General features: G+C 45.4%; 1 protein-coding gene across 1 annotated transcript; it reads left to right on the plus strand.

Annotated features, from left to right (window-relative positions):
- Positions 1 to 13,153: 13,153 nt before the first annotated feature.
- On the plus strand, positions 13,154 to 18,887 carry LOC123026053 (phospholipase A2 inhibitor gamma subunit B-like). Its single transcript, XM_044435287.1, has 5 exons — positions 13,154 to 13,214; positions 14,065 to 14,097; positions 15,984 to 16,127; positions 17,583 to 17,759; positions 18,170 to 18,887. Exons 1-5 carry the CDS (start codon positions 13,154 to 13,156, stop codon positions 18,379 to 18,381), a joined length of 627 nt encoding a protein of 208 aa, XP_044291222.1. The 3' UTR covers positions 18,382 to 18,887.
- The last annotated feature ends 1,928 nt before the right edge of the window (positions 18,888 to 20,815 follow it).

Consider the following 20,815-nt stretch of genomic DNA (forward strand, 5'->3'; position numbering starts at 1 on the left):
GCATGCAAGATATGGAATAATGGGCTCAAATGCCAGGAAGCCAGATTCTGGCTAACCATCCGGAAGAACTTCCTGGCTGTCAGGAGCTGACAACTTTGGGAGCTCGTGGGCTCTCCCACACTGCAGGCATTCAAGATGCAGCCAAACAGCCCTCTGGCAAGGATGCTTCAACTTGAGCACAGGGTTGGACCAGAAGGCCTCATTGACCCCTCACGGTTTCATGCTTCTGTGCAAGGAATTATGTGAAGTCAGAGGCTTACACAAATCCTAGACCCTCCGCCCCCAAAAGGTATATTCTGGTTTCCACTGGGTATTTCACCTAAACTTCTCTTTGGGCTACCAAAATGAGTAGATCGAACAGAGAGGGGCTGAGATGGAGGGAGCTGAAAAGTAGCTGATATACTACACATGGCATGCCCCGTGTCCAATTTAGCAGACAGTCACAATTAAAAAAAGAAGACCTGGAACCAAAACCATACTGGCACTGCCCACATTCTCGGAACCTGCGTTCTGTCTTGTGCTTTTTCATCAGGTGAAAAAGCACCGTGCTGCATTTGGCCGGCAGCTTTGCATTCTGGGCGGCAGATTTACTACGATGATCTCACCATAGCTGTGTTCTAGAACAGAACACGAAGGGTTGCTGGGAACTCTCCAGCTGCCATTTCAATTTTAAAATTGTAGATTAATGTCATGTCAAAATAGGATGCTATAGACATGTGGGTGACCGTGCTGAAGAATGAGAGAGCTTGAAAATAGCCCTTTTTAGTGTTGAAGCATACATGAATTAAATGTTCAGATAATTTGTGCTTGTGCACATACAAATGACTGGCCATTATACAAAGCCTTCAGCAAAAATGGACCAGGTATCCATTTGACGGTGACCTCATTGTAAGGTGAAAGCATCGTAAGCTTCTCAGTCCATTGTACAACTGGGGGAGAGAATTTATCCTTCCAGGCTTGTAAAGGAAGTCTCTTCACTATCCAAGTGAGAGGCCATACATTCAGGTTATACCTTTCTCCCATACCCTCACTCACAGGCCCACTATACTTCCAGTGTATGAAACTTCAGGTCAGGGGTCTCCAGCTGATCCCACTCAGGGACCCGAATGGCCTTGCACCCTTCCTCAGCCCACCGTTCCTTCCTGGCATTTTGCACCAGTCTTTCTCATTCAGAAAGGTTGAACAGTCTCTTCTAGGTCTTAGCTGCAGGAAGTAAGAGCTTCAAGCCAAAATATGCCGGTGGTTCTGGCCCCACCCCTTTGCCTGTGGCCCCACCCCCACCGCTAGGGGTCCCCAGGAGCTTCTCCAGATCGGGACGCAGCCCCCTGGCTTGACATCTGGCAGTAGGGAAGCAGGCAAGTACGCGAATCCGTGGTCGCGGCAGAGGGTCAGAGGCGTTCCCATTTACCCAAACCCTTTCTCGTTGCTCCATTTCATGCCAATTAAGATTCACCAAACCAGTTCAGCTCACCCAGCTGTTCAGTTCTGGTTCACAGGCACACAGTTAAAATACCGGGCATGCTATTTTCGAAGTACTTCTTCTTGCTGAGTCAGTCTGGCTCGCTGGACCTGGCTGATCAAAGTCCTTTCCCACCCGGCATTCCTGGGCTCTTCTGCAAAATGCAGGGCCTCGTGTGCCTCTCTTCTTCTCGGTACTCCCAGCCATTGCATGGGCTTTTTGAAAGATGGCATCACAATAGGCCATGTCCATACTGGACTTACATCAGAGCAGGCCTCCAAAATGCTGGGCTACTGGCACTTCTAGAAACTGGGGCTTAGAGCTGATGGCCACTATGAACGGAGCTGGAGCTGGAGCACTCTCTGCTAAGGTAGCCCCCATCCCAGTCAGGCCCTGCCCTCATTCAGCCAGGTCTGCAGTTGTCTTCTGGAGCTGGGCCACCGGGAGGGGAGATTGTTTTGTTTGTCTTCTGGGATCGCCCCTTCGGTATGGTCCCTCCCTGCTCATCTAGATGCTCCTTTTATATCTGTCCCTGGAGCGTGGAGCCCCCAAGCAGGGGGAAAGGAAGAAATGAAAGATTCCGACAGCTTAGATGTGGTAATCCGTGATATGTAAGCACGCCTTTGTAGCTTGTTTGTGTGGTTTTATGAAGCAAGTGATATAGGAGATAAAAGCAAAGTGCTTAGAGGTAGGAATACTTAACTGGGAGAGCCATTGGCTACTCTAAGTCCTTAATGAGCCACGCAGAGGTGCTGTGGGAGCCGTCCAGAGGTGCGGTGGCAAATTTGGGTGGCATACCACTGTTTTAAACAAATAAATAAGTGACAACACATCTATGATGACAGAGCTGGCCAGGTGCATATAGCATGAGGAACAGCCCTGATGTCCACCCCGCAAAATGGAAGCAGGTGTGAAGTTCTGCGGAAGGCAAGGCTGCATCTTTTAGCAATAGACTGGATTCAGAAACTGATCACAGACATTGATCAAGAACTCCAGCAATTTTCTTCTTCTCCAAGCTAAAGTTGGATGAATTATTTCCAGTCCGTGCTAATTCTGTATTTATTCAGACAAAAGCCCACGCCATCCAATTTCTGCATTACTCTGGGAAACCATGTGCATGAACATTCACACCAACTATCCATTTATGTACACAAAGTTTATTCATTTATTATTTATTTAAAACATTTCTATGCCGTCCCCATCGCAACAAAGCCTCGGGGCGGCTCACAAAAAATACACAAAAACATACATAAACAATAACAATATAACAATTTAAAAGAAAAAAAAATTTACCCCCCCCCCCGGTGCATTCTCGGTTAATTTTAAAATCCTAATAAATACAATAATTTAGCAATTAAAATAAGTTTTAAATAAAAAGGTCTTAGCCTGGAGCCGAAAAACAAATAATGACGGCGCCAGGCGGACCTCCCTGGGGAGTTCCATAAAGATACTTTGTGGTGTGCACCAATTTCTAATGCACACATTTTTCATGTAAATTTAAACCAGAGAATTGCTTTGGAAAATGGAAGACAGTGTGCCATTCTGCCTTTTAGTTCAAGAAGTGTGGGAGTCACTTAAAAATATGGACAAGCAAAAGTTGCTTCTCATTTACATGTTTCCCCTCCATTTTTTTGTCCTTTTTTTCTGAGGATGGAAGGAACCATTCTTGCAGAACTTTGAAGCAGAAATTTGTGCCGGTCCAAATCGCCTCTTCCATATAGGCCCAGAAAACCATGCCCCCAATGTACCTTTGCTGCTTGTGCTGGTTTAATGCGGGACTATTGCTATCTTTGGCGACTAAAGGTAAGCATAGCTGAATCCTTACCCTGAAAACACATGCAACAGGAATTTAACTGACAACAGATGTCTTTGTAAGGTTTCATTTTTAAAAAGATTTCATGCTAAATAGGATTTGTTTACACTTACAAAGAAATAGTAATGAGAGTATATTGAGCAACAAGAGTGCATTGGTAAAAAGGTGAAAATCTAGGAAGGGTTCTACATATTACCATTTTCACTCCCTCTAACAGAGAATTCGGTTGGTCCATCCCAGCTCAACAGAAATGTAAACATATGAAACTTGCAAAAAGAAAGCAGGAATTGTCAGTTTGTTTGGAGAAAGCTGGATATTTTCAGAAACACACACAACCCACACTCCCCAAAAATATCCAGCCCTGTGTTAACTATTAATGCTTTGTGGTTTTCTGTAATCACAGGAGATTCAGTGCAGGACTTCTGAAATCTTCCCACTTTTTCATTTAAACTGACTAAAATTCAGGCCTTGAATAAGAATGAAGGAAAGCTAAACTGGGCTTTTGAAACATCTTTCTGAGAAATTAGGTGAGCTGAGACTTCCCTGGTTTTTCACACCTATTTAAGGACATAGGAACATTACCACTGTTGAAATTAGATTCAATTGCCAAGTCTGCTCAGTTTCTGGAAAGGGAACCAAGGATGGGTGAGAAATTGGTCCTGTTTCCATTCTCTTCCAAACGTACCTAATGCTAATGTTTGAATCAGTACGTGAAGTGAAATCCAGTTGTCTTTCAGAAGGTAAAATATGATTAAAACTGCAGTATATTATTGCTTGAAATAATATGCAAATAAAATTTGTTCATTCAGCAAAATGCAAACAAAATTATATGCCTTGGGAGAAAAGCACACAAAAACACTTCTGAATTTTCAAATGATGATTGAAATCAGTTTACTCAGTGTTCCTCTGCATTAAAAAAACAGGGGGTTGTAGCCAAGTTAGCCTACATTAATTCCCATTCATTTCAATAGGTCTGCTCAGAAGCAGGACTCACACTGGATACCAACTAAGAGTCTCTCATGGTAAAATGGTTGACATCTGCTCTAAGCAGTTAGTTCAGTTCCTACCCCCTCCTTCTTCTTGCTAAGTTGCCCTCAACAGTTTCCCTTCTGCTTTCAAAATCTCATAGGAAACTTCCTTGTATCCAGGTGTGCAGAACTGGCATATCAAGTCCAGTGCTGTGAACACCGACAGATAATGCCTGTATAAGGTCAAGGGGAAAAAAATTATACCCCTCTCTGAAGATGTTAGGAAATCAACCTGGAGTTTTCGCAAGGAAAGTATGAGAAAGATTTTGGCTGTCCCCAAAAACTCTCTCATGCCCTTCCAGGGCATGTGACTTCTGGGTAGTTTCTAGCTGCCACATGGTTTGTGTCTGTAGGATTTTGCCAGAATTTTGAGGAAGATTAACTGGAATCTGTCTCCCTACCCCTTGCCATTAGGGTTGTCTCTCAGCTGTGAGATTTGTGCCAGCCCTGAAAACACGTGTACTGGAACTGTGCAGACATGCAATCTGGGTTCAGACACATGTGCTACCATTCAAACAGAGACTATTTTCGGTAAGTGAAAAAGATCAATGAAACTAGATTTTGTTCCAGCATGCAAACGTACACAACTCCACATGGAAAGACAGGCAGGAAAATGTATCTTAGGAAGATGTTAGCAACTTTTCAAGCATGTGCCTGTGCTGGATCTGGCACAAATTCCCCTGTCTGATTTTGCACAATTGTTAAAATCATGCACACCATGTTTTTCCAAGCGGGCTTTTTCCATGTCATTCTCATATTCAGAAATCTTCGTTTGAGGCAGAGGAATTTGTGCAACTGCAGATAAACACATCAGTGCAAGTCTATGTCAAAGCTGTTTCAGATGAACAAGTGTGCCAATGCACTCGTGTGCATTAGTGCAAGTACAACAGAGTCATGGTTAAACACTCAAATCTGATTCCATTCATGTGTGGATGGCAGAACAAATGACATCTGATCACCAATGGGAAGTTTAACTTTAATGTATGCAGGAAATTTGCACAACTTTGGCAATGTGTACAAATGTGGGACTTTTTTAAAAATTCAAATGCAATAGATGTTTGTTTTGTGCAACTTCCCTGTTTGTGCAAGAGTAGCAGCAATTGCAAACATGAACAGGAATTAAGGAGGGATCAGCAGTGAGCTGATGCTTGAAGAATCATGGTAGACCCTAATTTTGTTGGTCTGCCCATTCTTACTGGCAGAGATGGGACAGTTTTGGGAACCTTTCATGAGCAAGGCTAGCTTAATTATTGCTACTGTTAATTCCTCTGCTAATTACTTCTAATTAATCTGCCTCTCAGCTGAGCACCTGGCCAAGGTATAATTATCCAAAGCTTCCAACTGAGAAAAATGACTACCTTGAATCTAATACTGTGTTTTCTTAAAGGACTTTTGAATACAAGCTGCACAGGATTTATCTCCCTATACAATAAGGAAGCAAGAACCTTTTCCTTATGGTGAGATAAATTAAGATCATTCGTAGCCTGCTCTACTTGAGGACTAGAATATCTAAAGAGGGGACAGCACTGCTCTTTCTACTCAGAAGCGATTTATTTTTCTTTATATCGTTTAATATTATTTCTAGAGAACATTTTAGGGTACAACTTTCTAAGTAATGGCAACAGTTTTCTGCTAATAACAAACACACAAGAGAACTTCAGCCTTCAAGGTTTTTTCCTATTCTCTGTAGCTGGAAATACCTATTCTGATCATTCCTTCTTCTCCTGATCATTTCTTCCAGACTATGTCCCAGAGGAGCCTTCCCTTCAAAGGCGTAAGTAGAAAAATATTCTTACAGTGCTGTTGGACTTTGCTTTCTAATATAGCCACCTTTTTTCACTAAGTCCACTCACCCTCCCCCCATCTCAGGCCCTCTATCTTCTTTAAAGAACCAATTATACATTGGAGATTAGAAACATAGAAACAGAGCGAGTCAGAAGGGACCTCCCGGGCCATCTAGTCTGACCTCCGGCACCAGTCAGCTCCACTCATGACATGCCCACCATGTGCACATCCAGCCTATAATTAAAGAGCTATGGACATTCTTCATTATTTAAGATGACTGTTCCTTTAGTGGAAGAATGCACCTTCATGGGAGTGACTACACGTTATTCTATGGGCACCTTTTCACTGTCTCACCCATCTCCTGATGAGTCAGGCAGCTGCAGCTGTAGGCAACAAACTGGCTGAGTCAACTCTGAGAAGGCTGGCCTCTACGCAAAACTGCAAATCTCTGATTCCGCTTATACAAGGCCAAGGCAACCCAGGGCTTCAAGATGGGTGCACGGAGGTTCGCTGTAAGCAGGAACGATTTGCGACCCTGCAGAAGTCATCATTAATCATGGAATCAGCCATGACACCGGCCACCATTTCTAGTTTCCCAGCATTGTGGAGCTTGGGTCAATGTGGCACAGCTTAAATTCTCGTCATAAACGGTGACATTTTTACTGGGAAAACTGAATCACTGAGTGCCTTTGGAGACGTCGATGCTGCACTCTTTCTACCATTTCTACCATTTAGAAGAGGGTGGTACAGAATAATAGAAGCATGAAATTCCTTCTTGCTTTACTCTTTGCAACCTGTCACTCATGAGTCCCAGTGGATAAAGAAGCTGTTGCTTCTGTGTCTTGAGATGTGGAATAACAGGATTAGGTGCCTAGTCCCAGGAGTGAGGCCTTGACAAATATGATTCTGTCACTGCATGGGAGGAGAAAGATGCACAGCACTTGTGGAATTCCTCAAGCGCAACTGCTGAGATCGTCATCTAAGAGGACATCTGGTAGCAAGAGTGGGGAGGGGTGCTGCCTGGGACTCGACGGAGCTATGAGATTTGGCGTATGCTCATTCTAAAGCGTCACATGCTGCTGTCCAAACTACAGAGCTTTGCGTAATCTCCTGCAGCCCATCTGGAGGAAAACTGGGATCTGCCAGTTTTGCTTTCTCCCTCATTCAGACCTGTAACACCTTCGCTTCTTTCTCAACAAATATAGTGTGGCTCTTGGTATATTCTTATTATAATGAATGGAAATGAGATCCTCACCTTTCTGTACCAGCCAGTCTCCACAAATACAGCTTTTTTCCAGTGGGGAGAGGGTCCTGTGGTAGTTGCCCACATTAAAAAGAGGGAATGAAGAAAAGAGCTGGGGACCCTCAGCGGGTACCAACGAAGTTGAGTAGATGGAATGAAAAGGCAGGTTTCTAAGAGCAGAGCATTCGAAGCCCAGAACCCAGGTGGACGAATCTGTCAGCTCCAGTTTCTGTCACATTGGATTCCCCTCCTGCCCTCCACAAACACACACACACACACACTTTTTAATAATCAGGTTCTTTTTGTGCAACAGATGGAGTTCTTTGTGACGATTGGTAAATCCTTCTATTTAAACTCCCCTGTCTCTTGCTTTAACCTTACAGGGAAGCCATTCACCAGTAAGATGTGCCTACCAGCCTCTAACTGCTATGAAAATCACACCCTTCTTAATGTGGGCAGAGGATTAACGATCGCAACCAAGCGTACCTGCTGCTCAGGGGGCACATGCCAAGAGACTCTTCCCAATTGTACGTAATTCCCGAACATCACCCTCCCTTTTTTCCACACGGCGTTCTTCCCAAGACAGGTGGGCTGGTAGGGAAGCACCTGCATTCTCATCGTGTGAACGGCCGTACTGATGGCAAAAACTACGCTTTCCGATCGGCGTGCCTAGGGGTGTGTGAGGGATCCAGCTGCAGGGGTGAACTGGCTGTGCTCGCTGGGCTCGGCTCCCCGGACGTTGGTCCGTTTTGCACCTGCAGCCCCGAGTCTGCATTCCCAGGGGCTGCTCGTGATGATGAGGCTCTCGTAGACCAGCTAAAGCACAGCTTTATGCCCTCCTGCTCAGCATCGGGAATGCCTCCCTATCAGTGCCACCAGTGGCAAGGCAAGGCAAGGCAAACAGCAAAGCAAACAGCAAAGCTTCAACCTCATGCAAACCTGCTCTGGTCGGGAAAGTCGCTCAGCACTTCAACAGAATGATAGTGGCCTGCCATCTACTGGGAATGCCTTAGCTTGGTGCCCGCCATGAGCAGGAGGTACGGCTGGATAGCCTTGTAGGCCCCTTCCCACACTACTGTTCTAGGGTTTTGCGAAAGGAGCCTGCTTGACGTCTTGGCTCCATACGGCTTCCCTGGCCATCGCTTTGGCCACACTGACCTCCCTCCATCCCAGCTCTGAGGGCCTCCTCTTCCTCACAGTGCCTCCTGTGAACATGACACTGAACGGGAAGCAATGCAGAGGCTGCTTCTCTTTGTGGGGAACTGGATGTGAATGGAAGGAGTTTGCTCAGTGCCAGGGTGACCAGAGCCACTGCCTCGAGATCAGAGGGATCGGCATCCTTGAAGGCCCCCACACCCGCAGGAGCAGAGGTAAGTCATTTAATTTTCATTCTCTTATGCACACGCTCACACACGCACTTCCATGCACACACACTGCAGAAAACCCAGCCTAGAATGCAACCCCAAGAGGGTTGTGGGGGGGTTTCTGTCACACCACTGCTTGAGAAAAATGTTTGCTTTTGACCTGGAGACCCCATTTTGCACCTTCCAGACTGAATTTGGAGTCAGGTGCCACCTGCAGTCAAAAACAGGCACAAAAATATTGTGTCATGCACAAAAGTGCAACACAATGTTAGGGAAGTGTGAACAGGGATGTCAGAGACTGGGTCTGGATGTGGCAGATCAGCTTTCTAAAGTCTCATGGAGCCTTTGGGGTCTGCAGGGATTTTTCTAATTTTGTACATATAGGAAAAATATACAACGTTTCAAGCAAAACCCAAAATGCACATTTTCTCCATGCACACAGTAAGGCATGACAATATGTGCTATCATGAGATTTGAACATTTTCAGGAGCACTCATTTGCACAAAGCTGAGTCTGTACAAATAAGTGTGAACACACTTGTGTAAATTCCGAGTCTACAGATTGGCAAATGGTGGAGCAGGAATCATTTTAAAATCTGCAAAGTGCCGGCAAAGCAAGTTTTCCCTATGGTTGTACATCTCTGTGCATGAATCAGCAAAACTCAGATTCACACGACTCAAAGCCAAATTCCATCTTAAATGTCACTTTGACCAGAGCCCATCTCAGTTCCCAAGCTATTTTTCACCTTTTAACATGAAAATCTATGCCTATTTTCCCCAATGCAGGCATCAGTGGTGCATAACTTTGAAAAGCCCACAACTCTCCCATTGATTAAAATGTATCCATGCATATTTTGCAAAAGTGTGTGTTTTTCAAGGCTATTTTTATATCATGACATCACTGAATGCATTTTGGGTGGCCTGCGAAACACTTTCCCAGCTTGAAAATGCATGGCCCGGGACTGCAGATTCAATGCAGAAGGTGGAAATCGGGTATATTCTGATCAAAAAGCCATGGAAGTGAAATTGTGGTCTGTTCCCCAAAATACAGGGACACCTTCTCTGGTTCTTAGCTTCCCTCTCCCCATCTTTGGATCTGGTTCTTGCTCAGGTATGCAATTACTAGTTTTCCAACCGAGGAAAACCACTGAGGACATTGGTCAGTGCAGGACATCTCAGTTTCCCTAGTATTGATTATGTTCTCTTTCCATTCTCTCTGCAGGAAATCCATCCAGAAGCATGAGGGTTTCCATCATGGGCTGTGTTAACCAGGCTTATTGCAATGAATTTCACGAGGGTGTGATATATGTTTCCACACTGACCATCGTTGGAAGAGGTAGTTGCAAGCTTGCCAATGATGTTGCTTGCTCCAGCCCCAGATTGTTTATGTCTTTCCCGCTCACCACATTCCTGCTAGTGAAAATGGCTTGATTTCCCTTCTGCAGAACGATGAACGGATTGTACTTGAGCAGTTCCATCTTAAATGCTTGTCTGGCCAAGTCAGCCCGTAAAGTTCCAGTGAATGAAGAGCTCATATTGTCCAAAGTACAAATGCTTTCTCATAAAGTTTCATTTTTCAAGGTTTGCTTTTTGATTTTTAAAATTGTTTTCAGCTTGGTTTTCATAGTACATATTTTTATTTTTATTTAATGTATTTAAAACATTTCTATCCCGTCCTTCCTGATAAAATGTCTCAGGATGGCTTACAATGATTAAAATAGAATATAATAATACAATAATTAAAACAATATATAACAAGTAAACCATAAATAATCAGTCAATCACGTCATACAGTCATTATTTGTTTTTCGGCACCAGGCCAAGACCTTTTTATTCAAACAATATTTTAATAATTGTTAATATTATTTATTGGTTTTAATTTCTATAGCCAGGGTGAATCCAGATTTTATATTTTATATGTATTATTGTTTATTTATTATGTTGGAAGCCGTTCCGAGGCTTATGTGACTGGGACAGCATACAAAAACTCCAAATAAATAAATAAATAAATACGTACATACAAAGTCAAGATCTTTGTTGATCAGCATTCAGAAAATGCTTGGTGGCTGCAAATTGGCAACCAGTTGGTTGGTTTCTGTACCTTCAAAGTGGCTAAATAAATAACAAAATGGCAGTTATAGTGTATCTTCAGGAATCAGGTCCATGGAAAAACCAAGGGAATCTGGTGAAACCCTTTTCAGTGAGAGTCCTCATCCTTCTCCGATTTCCGTCTCAGCTGGATGGGTGCTGTCGACACGGCTCCATGGGCAGGAACCTATTTTGTGGAGCAGATCCTTCCCCTATTGCTAGGGATTTAATGATTTAGTTCAATCTATGCCATCAGAAGTGGCTTCTTCTATTGTTCACTCATTGACAGAATCAGGTTCCCCCCCACCATGCTTCAAGAAAAAAAAGTCCAGTACAGCGTATATGACTTTTGCACGCATGCATGCAATGTTTTGCTGGTTGTGTATGCACACACGTGTTTGCTATTTACATGCCACCTTTTTTCCTTCCAAGGAACTGAAAGCAGCTTACATAATTCTCTTCCTCCTCTCCATCAGCAACCCTGGAAGGTAGGTTGGGCGGAGAGCCTGTGACTGGCCCAAAGTCACCCAGCTGGCTCCATGACTGAGTGGAGGCTAGAACCTAAGTTGCCTGAATCCCAATCCTGCGCTCTTAATCGCTACGCCACACTGGCTCTCCTTTTTCCTTAGCTCGGACTTCAATGAACGAACAGCACCCAGAAAGAGAGTTCTGCGCAGGAGAGGCTGAAAAGAGTTCCAAGATGTAAAACATGCAGTGTGCGATTTATTTTAAAAAGTGTATCTGTTACTCTGTTTTGCAGTAGATTCTGCATACCTAAATTTGTGTACCATTCTGGAGAGAGAGAAAAAAAGGTCCACAAATTTGCTGGATCTGCAAGACTCAGAAGATGCTAGTCTAGGTCAGAATACATGAATCAGATTCCCAGAAATCCAAAGTCATCTGACTCCTTTGTGGATTTCTTTGGCATCTCTACCTGTTGCGTAATCACAGAGTGTGCAAGCACACAGGAGTCTTCTGGAGCAGACTGGAAAGCAACTCCATGGTTAACAGCCTGGAGCCACCTGGTCACTGGGGTTGCGCTGATGGTGTGAACAGCATTTTTGGCTTGCGCAAAACGGATGTGGGAAGGATCCTGGAGTTTCACCTCTTATATGGTCACCTGGATCATTGCATGGGCTGTTCCATAGACAACATCATAAGAGGAAATTCTCACAAAGGGACAAGTTCAGGGTAGGAGCTTATGCTGAGCAATGGCAGCTTGGATGGATGGATGGATGGAAGGAAGGAAGGAAGGAAGGAAGGAAGGAAGGAAGGAAGGAAGGAAGGAAGGAGAAGCAAGCAAGCAGAGGCTGAGACAGCCACTTCTCATGTGCAGGTACTGGAGTATGTTCTGGTCTCCTCCAAGTAAGGTCTTCTCCAAGCTCCATCCTCATTTTTTCTCTGCCCTAGTCAGCCTAGTCAGCTCCAGAATTGCAACTGCAGCAGGGGGGGAGCTTATTCAGCGTGCTGTGAAGGATGGCCCCTTTCTGTGGTGCGCACCTGAAACTTGGACCTGGGCCTCCCCTCCAGGCAGTGGAGAAGGCAGAAGCCGTGAATACGAACCACTTGGACATAACGCCGTCTAGGGATGTGTGAGGAAACCATTTTGGGGCTAGGGATCTCTCAGAGTCCCTAGGCATGGATCCCTGGCTGTTGGTCCACTTTCCTGCAGCTGTGAGTCCAAGTTCCTGGTGAGCTGGCCCAGAGTTCATGTGGCCCTCGCTAGGAACTGAGTCCCACGCATGCACCGTGCAAGTGGCTTCCCTCTTTTAAGTGCCTCCATCTTGCTTTCAAGGGTAGGAGGGGGCATTCCTGCCCTGCCATATAGCCTGAACTGCCTGATCCTGCCTAGTCTCAGAAGCTAAGCTGGTTCAGGCCTGGTTAGTATTTGGATGAGAGACTTGAAGCCTGCATCAAGCAGGGGGCTGGACCAGATGGCCTGTTAGGCCCCTTCCAACTGAATGATTCTATCATTCTTTCAGCACTGTGATGTAACCAGGAACACCAGTCCAAGTTCTCTATTCCATATGGTTGACAACAACTCAGAAAACCATGCTTCTGATGCACCTTCTCATCTTATGCTGGTTTAATGCAGGGGTGTTGTTATTCCTGGCAAGTAATGGTAAGCACAGACAGACTCCTATATTATGAAATGATGAAAGAAGAATTTAAGAGGACAATAGAGGCCTTTGCACGTATTTATTTCTTTAAAATCAAATTCTTTAAAAAGAAGCAGAACTGAGAAGACATGGGCTGGGTGAATGTGTAAGCTGGGTTCTGCATTTCATTCCATCTGTCTGCCGACCCCTTCGCTTCAGGGCTGTCGCTGCAGTGTGAGATTTGTGAAAGCTCTGAACTCAGCTGTGTGGGAAGCATGGATACCTGCATCAGCGAACACGACAGCTGTGCCACCATTCAGTCCGAGTTCACCGGGGGTAAGTAAAATAAATAAATGCCCACCCCCGGGATCAGGCAGAGGTGAGGCTGGTCCAAGAAGCAGCCCATGGAAGGCTGGATTAAACCTGGCTGTTGCCAGTTCTTTTGAACACCCATGTAAGAACTAATTCTCAGGACAGTGTCCATCTTGACCCTGGCATTGCATTTCCTTAACAATCCTTACAGCACAGCCTAGTCTGAGGATTGGAGGAGATGTTGTCCATTTCCCACGCTGAGATAATTGTTGAGCCTGGAGGACTAGAATTAGCATGAGGACTAGAATACTTCAAGCGGAGATGGCATAGTTGTTCCTGCTATGAAGCAATGTATTATTTATTTCCTTTTTTAAGTTAAGTAATATGCAGTGTTTAAGGGTAGAACCGTCTCAAATTGGTAATGATGGGGAAAGACCTGTTGTCATTGTTTGGTTTTTGCTGGCAACAACTACTCGATAGCCCTTTGGTGCAAAAGAGCATCACAGGAGCCGTGCTGGATTCGACCAAGCATCCATCTGTTCACACGTTGGGCTGCCTATAGAAAAGCCACAACCAAGACATGGTTTGCCCAGCCCTGGACTCTCCTGTTATGAGAAGGGGGGCGGGGAGTCGGCTGCCTGTAGGCTTCCTGTCTGCTTTCTCTATGCCAGACATAATTTTGCACACTTCTGTCTCCCCTCACTAGTCCTTTATTTAAGCCAGTTCCAGATGTTGTAATCCAGATGGTATCATAAGCCAGATGTTGTATGAGAGTCTTCCATCTTGGTTAACCTTCCAGGGGATTTTTCTCCTCATTCTCCTTCTGCAGCTGTTTCACATCTAATCACGTTCTGTTTCTGATTCCTTCTTCCAGGTGGTAACTTCTACAACTTTTTCCGACAAAGCCGTAAGTAGAAAAAGAAAACTGTGGCAGGCATTGCTGTGCTTTGCCACGCCGTTTGCTCACACCCGTCCAGCCTCATGCTGTTAGTTTTGGCCCTCTTCCGTCCTTAAAGGAATATTTAGGATTACCGCTGTGGCAAAAACCAAAATTCCTCTCACATTTTTAATCATTCTCCTCATTTCATTCGATAGAAAAGAAATTGCATGCAAAAGGAAATTCAGAGGAGAAGAAAATTTCAGAGAAATTCACAGGAGTTGGGTTTAGGGTCCTTCTGTTTCTCTTACTTTTGGGTAGCTGAGGAGTGTGTTTAAGTGCCTAGTTTTCCATGTGTTGGCTTCCCACACTTAAATTACTGTTAGATGATCAAATGATTCAATATGAGCCTTTTCCAGATCAGGAGGTACAGACTGGGAGCCTGTGGCACAATGAAGAGATATGGAAGCGGGGAGGGGGACATGCGTGCAACACCTTTGGCTGCCCCACAAGAAAAGGAGCCCGGATTTCGGCTGGCCTCCCTCCACCTTTTCCCTGGACATGCACACGGCACCCTTTCCCACAATCACACCCGCATTGTGGTGGGTCGGATGTGGAGGCCAGCCTGACAATGCAACCAATGCTGTTGCTACTTATGGTGGCAACTTGACACCCCACCCAAGTGGTCCCCCTGCCCCCCAAGAGGAAAACCTCTAGCAGAGAAAAGAGAGGAGTTACGCTGTTCAGAAAGTCTCCAGGGACATTGTCTTCCCAAGTTCTCTATCCTCGGAAAGGGTGGAGAATTCCAAGAGGCCCTTCGCACAGAGGTGTATGAGGGAGAGGTCTCACAGGTGATGGAGCCCCTCTGGCAGTGAGCTGGGTACCCTCCTCTTCCCACCACCTTCCTTCAGATCTGATGCCGCCATTGCATAAAGGGTGGGCTGGACCACAACATCGGTTCTGTTACCCTCCAGCTTTTCTCAGTGCTTCCTGTGGCTCACAAGTCCTACTAGGTTCCGAAGCGACAGTTTCTGTAGAGTCATAATCCAGTACCCTTCATATGTCTCTTCTGACCTTGGATCAAGGTACTTATTCCAGTTGTGCAGCCATGATGAAAATGTAGCCCACACCTGCTTGTGGAGGAGGTGCATCACCTGCAGAAATCCTGCAAAGCAACCCCTGGATCATCACTAAGAGGTTATCAGGTAGCAAGCATGGGAAGGGGTGCTGGAGACCAGAGAGAATGGTAGGATCAACATGTGGTTGTTTGACCAAACAAGGAGCTGTATATGAGATTTGTGTGCTTGTCTTTTATCCCACCTTCCTCCCATTGTGGAATGTAAGGCAGAGACATGCATTTCCCAGGTGGTCTCCCCTCCAAGATCAGGCCAGCCCTGGACTTGCTTAACTTCAACATGTGGATGCCTCACGTGCCTTCAGATTATACTCTGAGATGATGCATCCTGTGGGAATGGAAGGGCTCTGCCAGTTTTGCTTTCTCCCTCATTGGAATTTTTAAAACCTCAAGTTCTTTCTCAACCAAATTATAAATGGAGCTGAAATCTTCATCTTTCTGCACCAGCCAAGTTCAATGTATAGCTATTCCCAACATGAAGAGAGTGACTTTCTACCAAGCTGTCCCAATGAAAAAGAGGTGTCAGAAAAAAGAGTTGGAAGCACTTACTACTAACATAGCTGGGTACACAAGATTTTAAAGCCATATTATAAGGGCAAAATATTTAAAGCCTGGGGCCCAGGTAGATGAACCAGTTAGCTTCTGTCCCATTCTGATTTTTTAAAGTTCTCTACACCCTGAATAAGGAAATCTTTGCAGTGTTACATACATTCTTCTGCAAACTGAAGTGAGACCGTATCCAGAATATTTAACAGATCCTGTCCTGCTTTTTTCCTCACAGAGAAAAAGAAAACTTCTAAGATATGCACACAGTCCTCTAACTGCTTTCAAAACCATACCATTCTTAACGTGGGCAGAGGACAACTCTTTTCAGCAAAGCTTTCCTGCTGCTCAGGGGATACATGCAAGCGGACTGCTTTCCCCTGTAGGTAGTTCATGGATCTACCCCTCTGCCTGTTCCCCATTGTATGTAATTCACCCAGATGCCTCTTTGACTTTTCCCCAGTTAGTGCTTGCTAGGTTGAAATATAAACACCACCTACATTCTCTTTCTGCTAATGGCAATGTCAAAAACTGTGATTGCGGCTCTTCACACCATATACTTCCATTGTAGCATGTCAACAAGCCAGCTGGAAGTGCTTTCATCCAAATGAAACAGTGCACAGGCCGTTCCCGGGTTGTACACAAGGGCCACTCCTGAGAAAATGGGCATTTGCCTTTAGGTTGATGGTGCATGTAAGTTGGGTCATGTATAGTCAGCCCTCCACATTGACGGGGGTTAGGGGCACAGGAACCCCATGCAAGTGGAAAAACTGTGATTATCTATGAGCAAATTGGTGTGCGGAGAGGGGTGGTATATATACAGTCTCTTTTTGCCATTTTCCTGCCATGGAAGAAAGAACAGGGCTTAATTTTTGAAGGGGTTCTGGGGCATTAAAACACACATGACACACTGAATTCGGCTAGTCTGGGAATTGTCTCAAGGGCAAGGGCAAGACACGTTGCATCTCGTCCTTTTTTCTAACTGGGTGGGGATTGTAGCAGGCTGGGCCAATCGTGAGATTTCATACTGCCTGCCAATCAGAGAGGCTGATGCTGCAGACGGCTATTCCCTCAGCCTCAGACTTTGGGGCCTTCTGGCTGGGTTCAAGCAACATGACAAGCCATGGCAAGGTTTTGCCATTGATGGCCTGTGGTGTGAGCCCAGCCATGGCATTTGTTCATGGCAACTTAGGCCTTTAGAAACCATAAAAAGAAACAATGGTTTGCTCTATGGTTTCTCTTGTACCACCATGGCTTGCTGTGCTGTCTGAGCCCAGGATTATGCTTTCCATGGTCCTGGTATGCAATACCACAGAGTCCTCTGAAAAGAGTGACAACTGCAGGAGACACTCTAGCCATCCAGTCTCTATTGTGGAACAGTGCCTGAATTTCAGGCACAGAGGCTGACAGGTTACGTGCCAATAGTGGGAGGACTGACTGGGGAGGAAGGAGACCATAATAATCATTCAGTCTTCTGTCAGGTAGATCAAAAAAGCACAAACTATGGTAGCCACACTGGGTTGTTTGTTGTGTTGTGCAATCACAGCCTCTGTTTGGAGTACTGATTCACAGGAAATCCCTAGGCTGGACCCACCGCCTCCCCACCAGGAATGCTTCCCCGTCAGTATTATGTAGCTACCAGGTAGTAAAACGAAGCAGGCACCTGCGTCACCATCACTGGGCTTGTGCAAGACTTGCCCTCGTTGTCTCGGCAGTGTGCCAACATCATTGGCATTGGCCCACAGAAGCATTTGATGAAGATGGTTTTCCTGCTGAGCCTCTCTGCAACGTTGTCCGTCTTCCAGCCCAGGTCTGACAAGTGTCATCTTTCCCACAGTGCCCCTTGTGAACGTGACACCGAACGGGAAGCGTTGCAATGCCTGCTATTCGTACAGGCACCCCATCCTTGCATGTTGGTGGAAGCGAACAGCTCAGTGTGCTGGAGATGAAAACTATTGCATCGAGCTATACGGACGTGGAGTCTATCCATCTCCTGGCACTGTTAGATACCCAAGTAATTCTGTTCTCCCTCCCTCCCCCCCCCCCCCCACTCCCTCCTGGCAAGGGGAAGACAAGTGGGGTAAATCACTGCGTAATAGAAACGTCATCATTATGATACACTGCTAAAGCAACACATGCTGGGTTTTCAGTCTGGTTTTTGCCACGATTCGCTCAGCAGATGGCAACATATGTTTGCCTTTGTAAGCTGTTTGTGTGGGTTTATCCTGACTTTGGAGGGAGGATAAAACGTGAGCCAGCCTTTTGTGCTTCTGAGTTTCTTCCCCTCCTTCCCTTTCAACCTGGACTTTGCCCCGGAATGCGATTGCTGGCTCTCTGAGAGACAAAGAGAACCGGGGATAATGATCCCCACCGGTATTGACGTGCGCCTGATGCTGACTGCCTTTCCTTGCATTGTCTCCGCAGCACATAGCTTCAGAAGCAGGTGGCTCACCATCAAGGGCTGTGTGAACAAGGCCTATTGCGACGCCTTTCACGCGGGTCCCGTCCATGTTGCCACACTGACTGTCATCGGGACAGGGAGTTGTAAGCTTGCCTCCAAGGCAGTGAGCACTTCTGCCAGATCGCTTGGAGGCCTCCTGCTCACGGGGTTCCTGCTTGTGAAGGTCGTGGCCTGATTTCCCTCCAGCACAACCAGCCAAGGATCCTGCTTCAGGAGTTCTCCAGTGAAGAGAAGTGTGGGGTTAGGCCATATAGACCACACTTTCACAAAGAACAAAGCTCTCCTATTGTCTAAAATACAAATGCATTCATTTTTCTATGTCCCACCTGGAAATGGGGCAGAATCTTGCTTCAGTTCAGTTCCTATAAGCATTTCTTCCAATTTGCAAAATTCACTTTAATCAAGACGAAAAGCACCCTGAAATTACAATAAATATCCAGTGTTAGAGAAACTGAAACTGTCAGTTTAATTCAGCTGGACTCAGGTCTTTGAGGTCTTTGCTCTTAACATTCCGGGTCAGCCGGAATGGATACCCCAGGTCAAGAAAGGTAGTGCCAAGTCAAGTTAACAAGCCGTCTCAGGAAAACTATTACAGAAAAAGACACTTCCTTCAGAAAACAGAAATGCACAAATTGCTCAAAGGAAGACAATGAAAAATACATCTGCTTGCACATGGGAAATGCAAACAGACAATAAACAATGTAATAAAAAAAGTTTTTGTTGTTGTATCACTAACAACTTCAACCTCAACACCAACAAAAAAGAATTCTTTAAATGTATCAGATACAAGAAAACATCAGACGGATCATTGGAAGACATTGGAGATAAAGGAGGATAAGTTGCTTACAGAAAAGCTTGACACGTTCTTTTCAAGTCTCTTCATTGCAATAGGAAAGGGGAGACGTAGCATGCATTTTGCCCCCCCCCCGCCCCCCAAGTCTCTGTCCCATTGTCTGGTACATATACCCAATATTACTTCCAGTCCATTGCCACCAATGGATATATTTAATACTAACCATTTCACTTCAAGCTGCAAAATTAAAACCTAAATTGTGCTCTTGGCAACATGTCATGTGCAGCAAGTGTGTTTTCCTGGGAAAGAAAAACTTCAAATACAAATCTAATATGCTCCACATGCTTAGTTCTTAGGGACAAAATAGGAAGAAGAGCATCTGATCCTAGAAGAAAATTCAAGGAAGCTGTAGGAGATTATCCACCCATGTACCTCATTACCTGAAACCTAAGTACACCCCAAACCCTCTTAGAAAAAGGGGGTTGCACTCCCTCTGAGGGACAGGGTCCGCAGCCTGGGAGTGCTCCTCGACCCTGAGCTGTCCCTGGAAGCTCAGGTGACGGCGGTGGTGAGGAGCGCCTTCCTTCAGCTTCGGCTGATCCATCAGCTGCGTCCCTTCCTGGAGAACGACTGCCTGGCAACTGTGACACATGTGTTGGTAACTTCCCGATTAGATTTCTGCAACACGCTCTATGTGGGGCTACCCTTGAAGACGGTCCGGATACTTCAATTGGTGCAGAATAGAGCAGCCAGGTGCTGACAGGGACTGGGCGTTGTTCTCATATAACCCCAGTCCTCCGTCAGCTTCACTGGCTCCCCATTGAAGTTCCGGCCCAATTCAAGGTGTTGGTTATGACCTATAAAGCCCTCAACGGCTTGGGATCTGGATATCTAAAGGAACGCTTGTGTCCATATATGCCCTCCCGCCCCTTGAGATCGACAACAGATGCCCTTCTCTGGGAACCCTCCGTGAATGATATTAGGAGGGTGAGTACCCGGAGGAGGGCCTTCTCTGCGGTGGTGCCCTGCCTATGGAATGTGCTCCCCAGAGAGGTCCGCCTGGCGCCATCGCTATTTGTTTTTCGGCTCCAGGCCAAGACCTTTTCATTTAAAACTTATTTTAATCGTTAACTTATTATGGTATTTATAGGATTTTAAATTTTTAAGCCGAGATGCAACCGGACTTTTTAATCTCTAATTGTATTAATATGTTATTTATATGTTTTAATTATGCTGTGAGCCGCCCCGAGGCTTTGTTGCAATGGGGGCGGCATAGAAATGTTTTAAATAAATAACTGTCACTCAACCTTGAAAGCAGCGGGGGTGGGGGGAATGTTCCCTCGCATTTTGGGGAATGATCTCTTCAAAATGAAGGGAAACATCAGCCCTCCTTGACTAAGCATTTGTTGTTGTCATTTCCTTTAATTTATTCTGCACTGTCTTGGTTACTTTTGTGCAAAGGGAAAATTGAAATATTACAAATAAATTGTGAGATGGATGGATGGATGATAGATGGATAGGTAGATCATACTTTTATGCTGAATTAACATGGCTGGCTGGGAGAGTCCAGGAGTCATAGTCAAAATCATCTGGTGGGCATCAGTTCAGGAAAAAGCTGTCCAGACTGCGGGGCCACTCATGAGACCTGGATGGCTCTTCTCCCCATTCCTTCTTGCTGAGCAAACCTCCCATGGGAGGTTGTGACTCCTGGTGAAAAGTAACATATCCCACTTTATAAGTGTCTGGTTCTTCCCATGCAGAACGGGCACAAATTGAATGCAGCAAAGTGTGTGTGAAATTCTGAGTGGCTCTAGTT

This window comes from Varanus komodoensis, unplaced genomic scaffold (assembly GCF_004798865.1).
Source record: "Varanus komodoensis strain SLA01 unplaced genomic scaffold, ASM479886v1 scaffold29_1, whole genome shotgun sequence".
NCBI classification, from domain to species: domain Eukaryota; kingdom Metazoa; phylum Chordata; class Lepidosauria; order Squamata; family Varanidae; genus Varanus; species Varanus komodoensis.

Excerpts from the sequence above, each read along its gene's own strand:
- LOC123026053 (XM_044435287.1), top strand. The coding sequence starts at position 13,154 with ATGGATACCTGCATCAGCGAACACGACAGCTGTGCCACCATTCAGTCC. Across the intron at positions 13,215-14,064 it reads TCAGTCCGAGTTCACCGGGG|GTGGTAACTTCTACAACTTT; the intron begins GTAAGTAAAATA and ends TCCTTCTTCCAG. Across the intron at positions 16,128-17,582 it reads CAAGCGGACTGCTTTCCCCT|TGCCCCTTGTGAACGTGACA; the intron begins GTAGGTAGTTCA and ends TCTTTCCCACAG.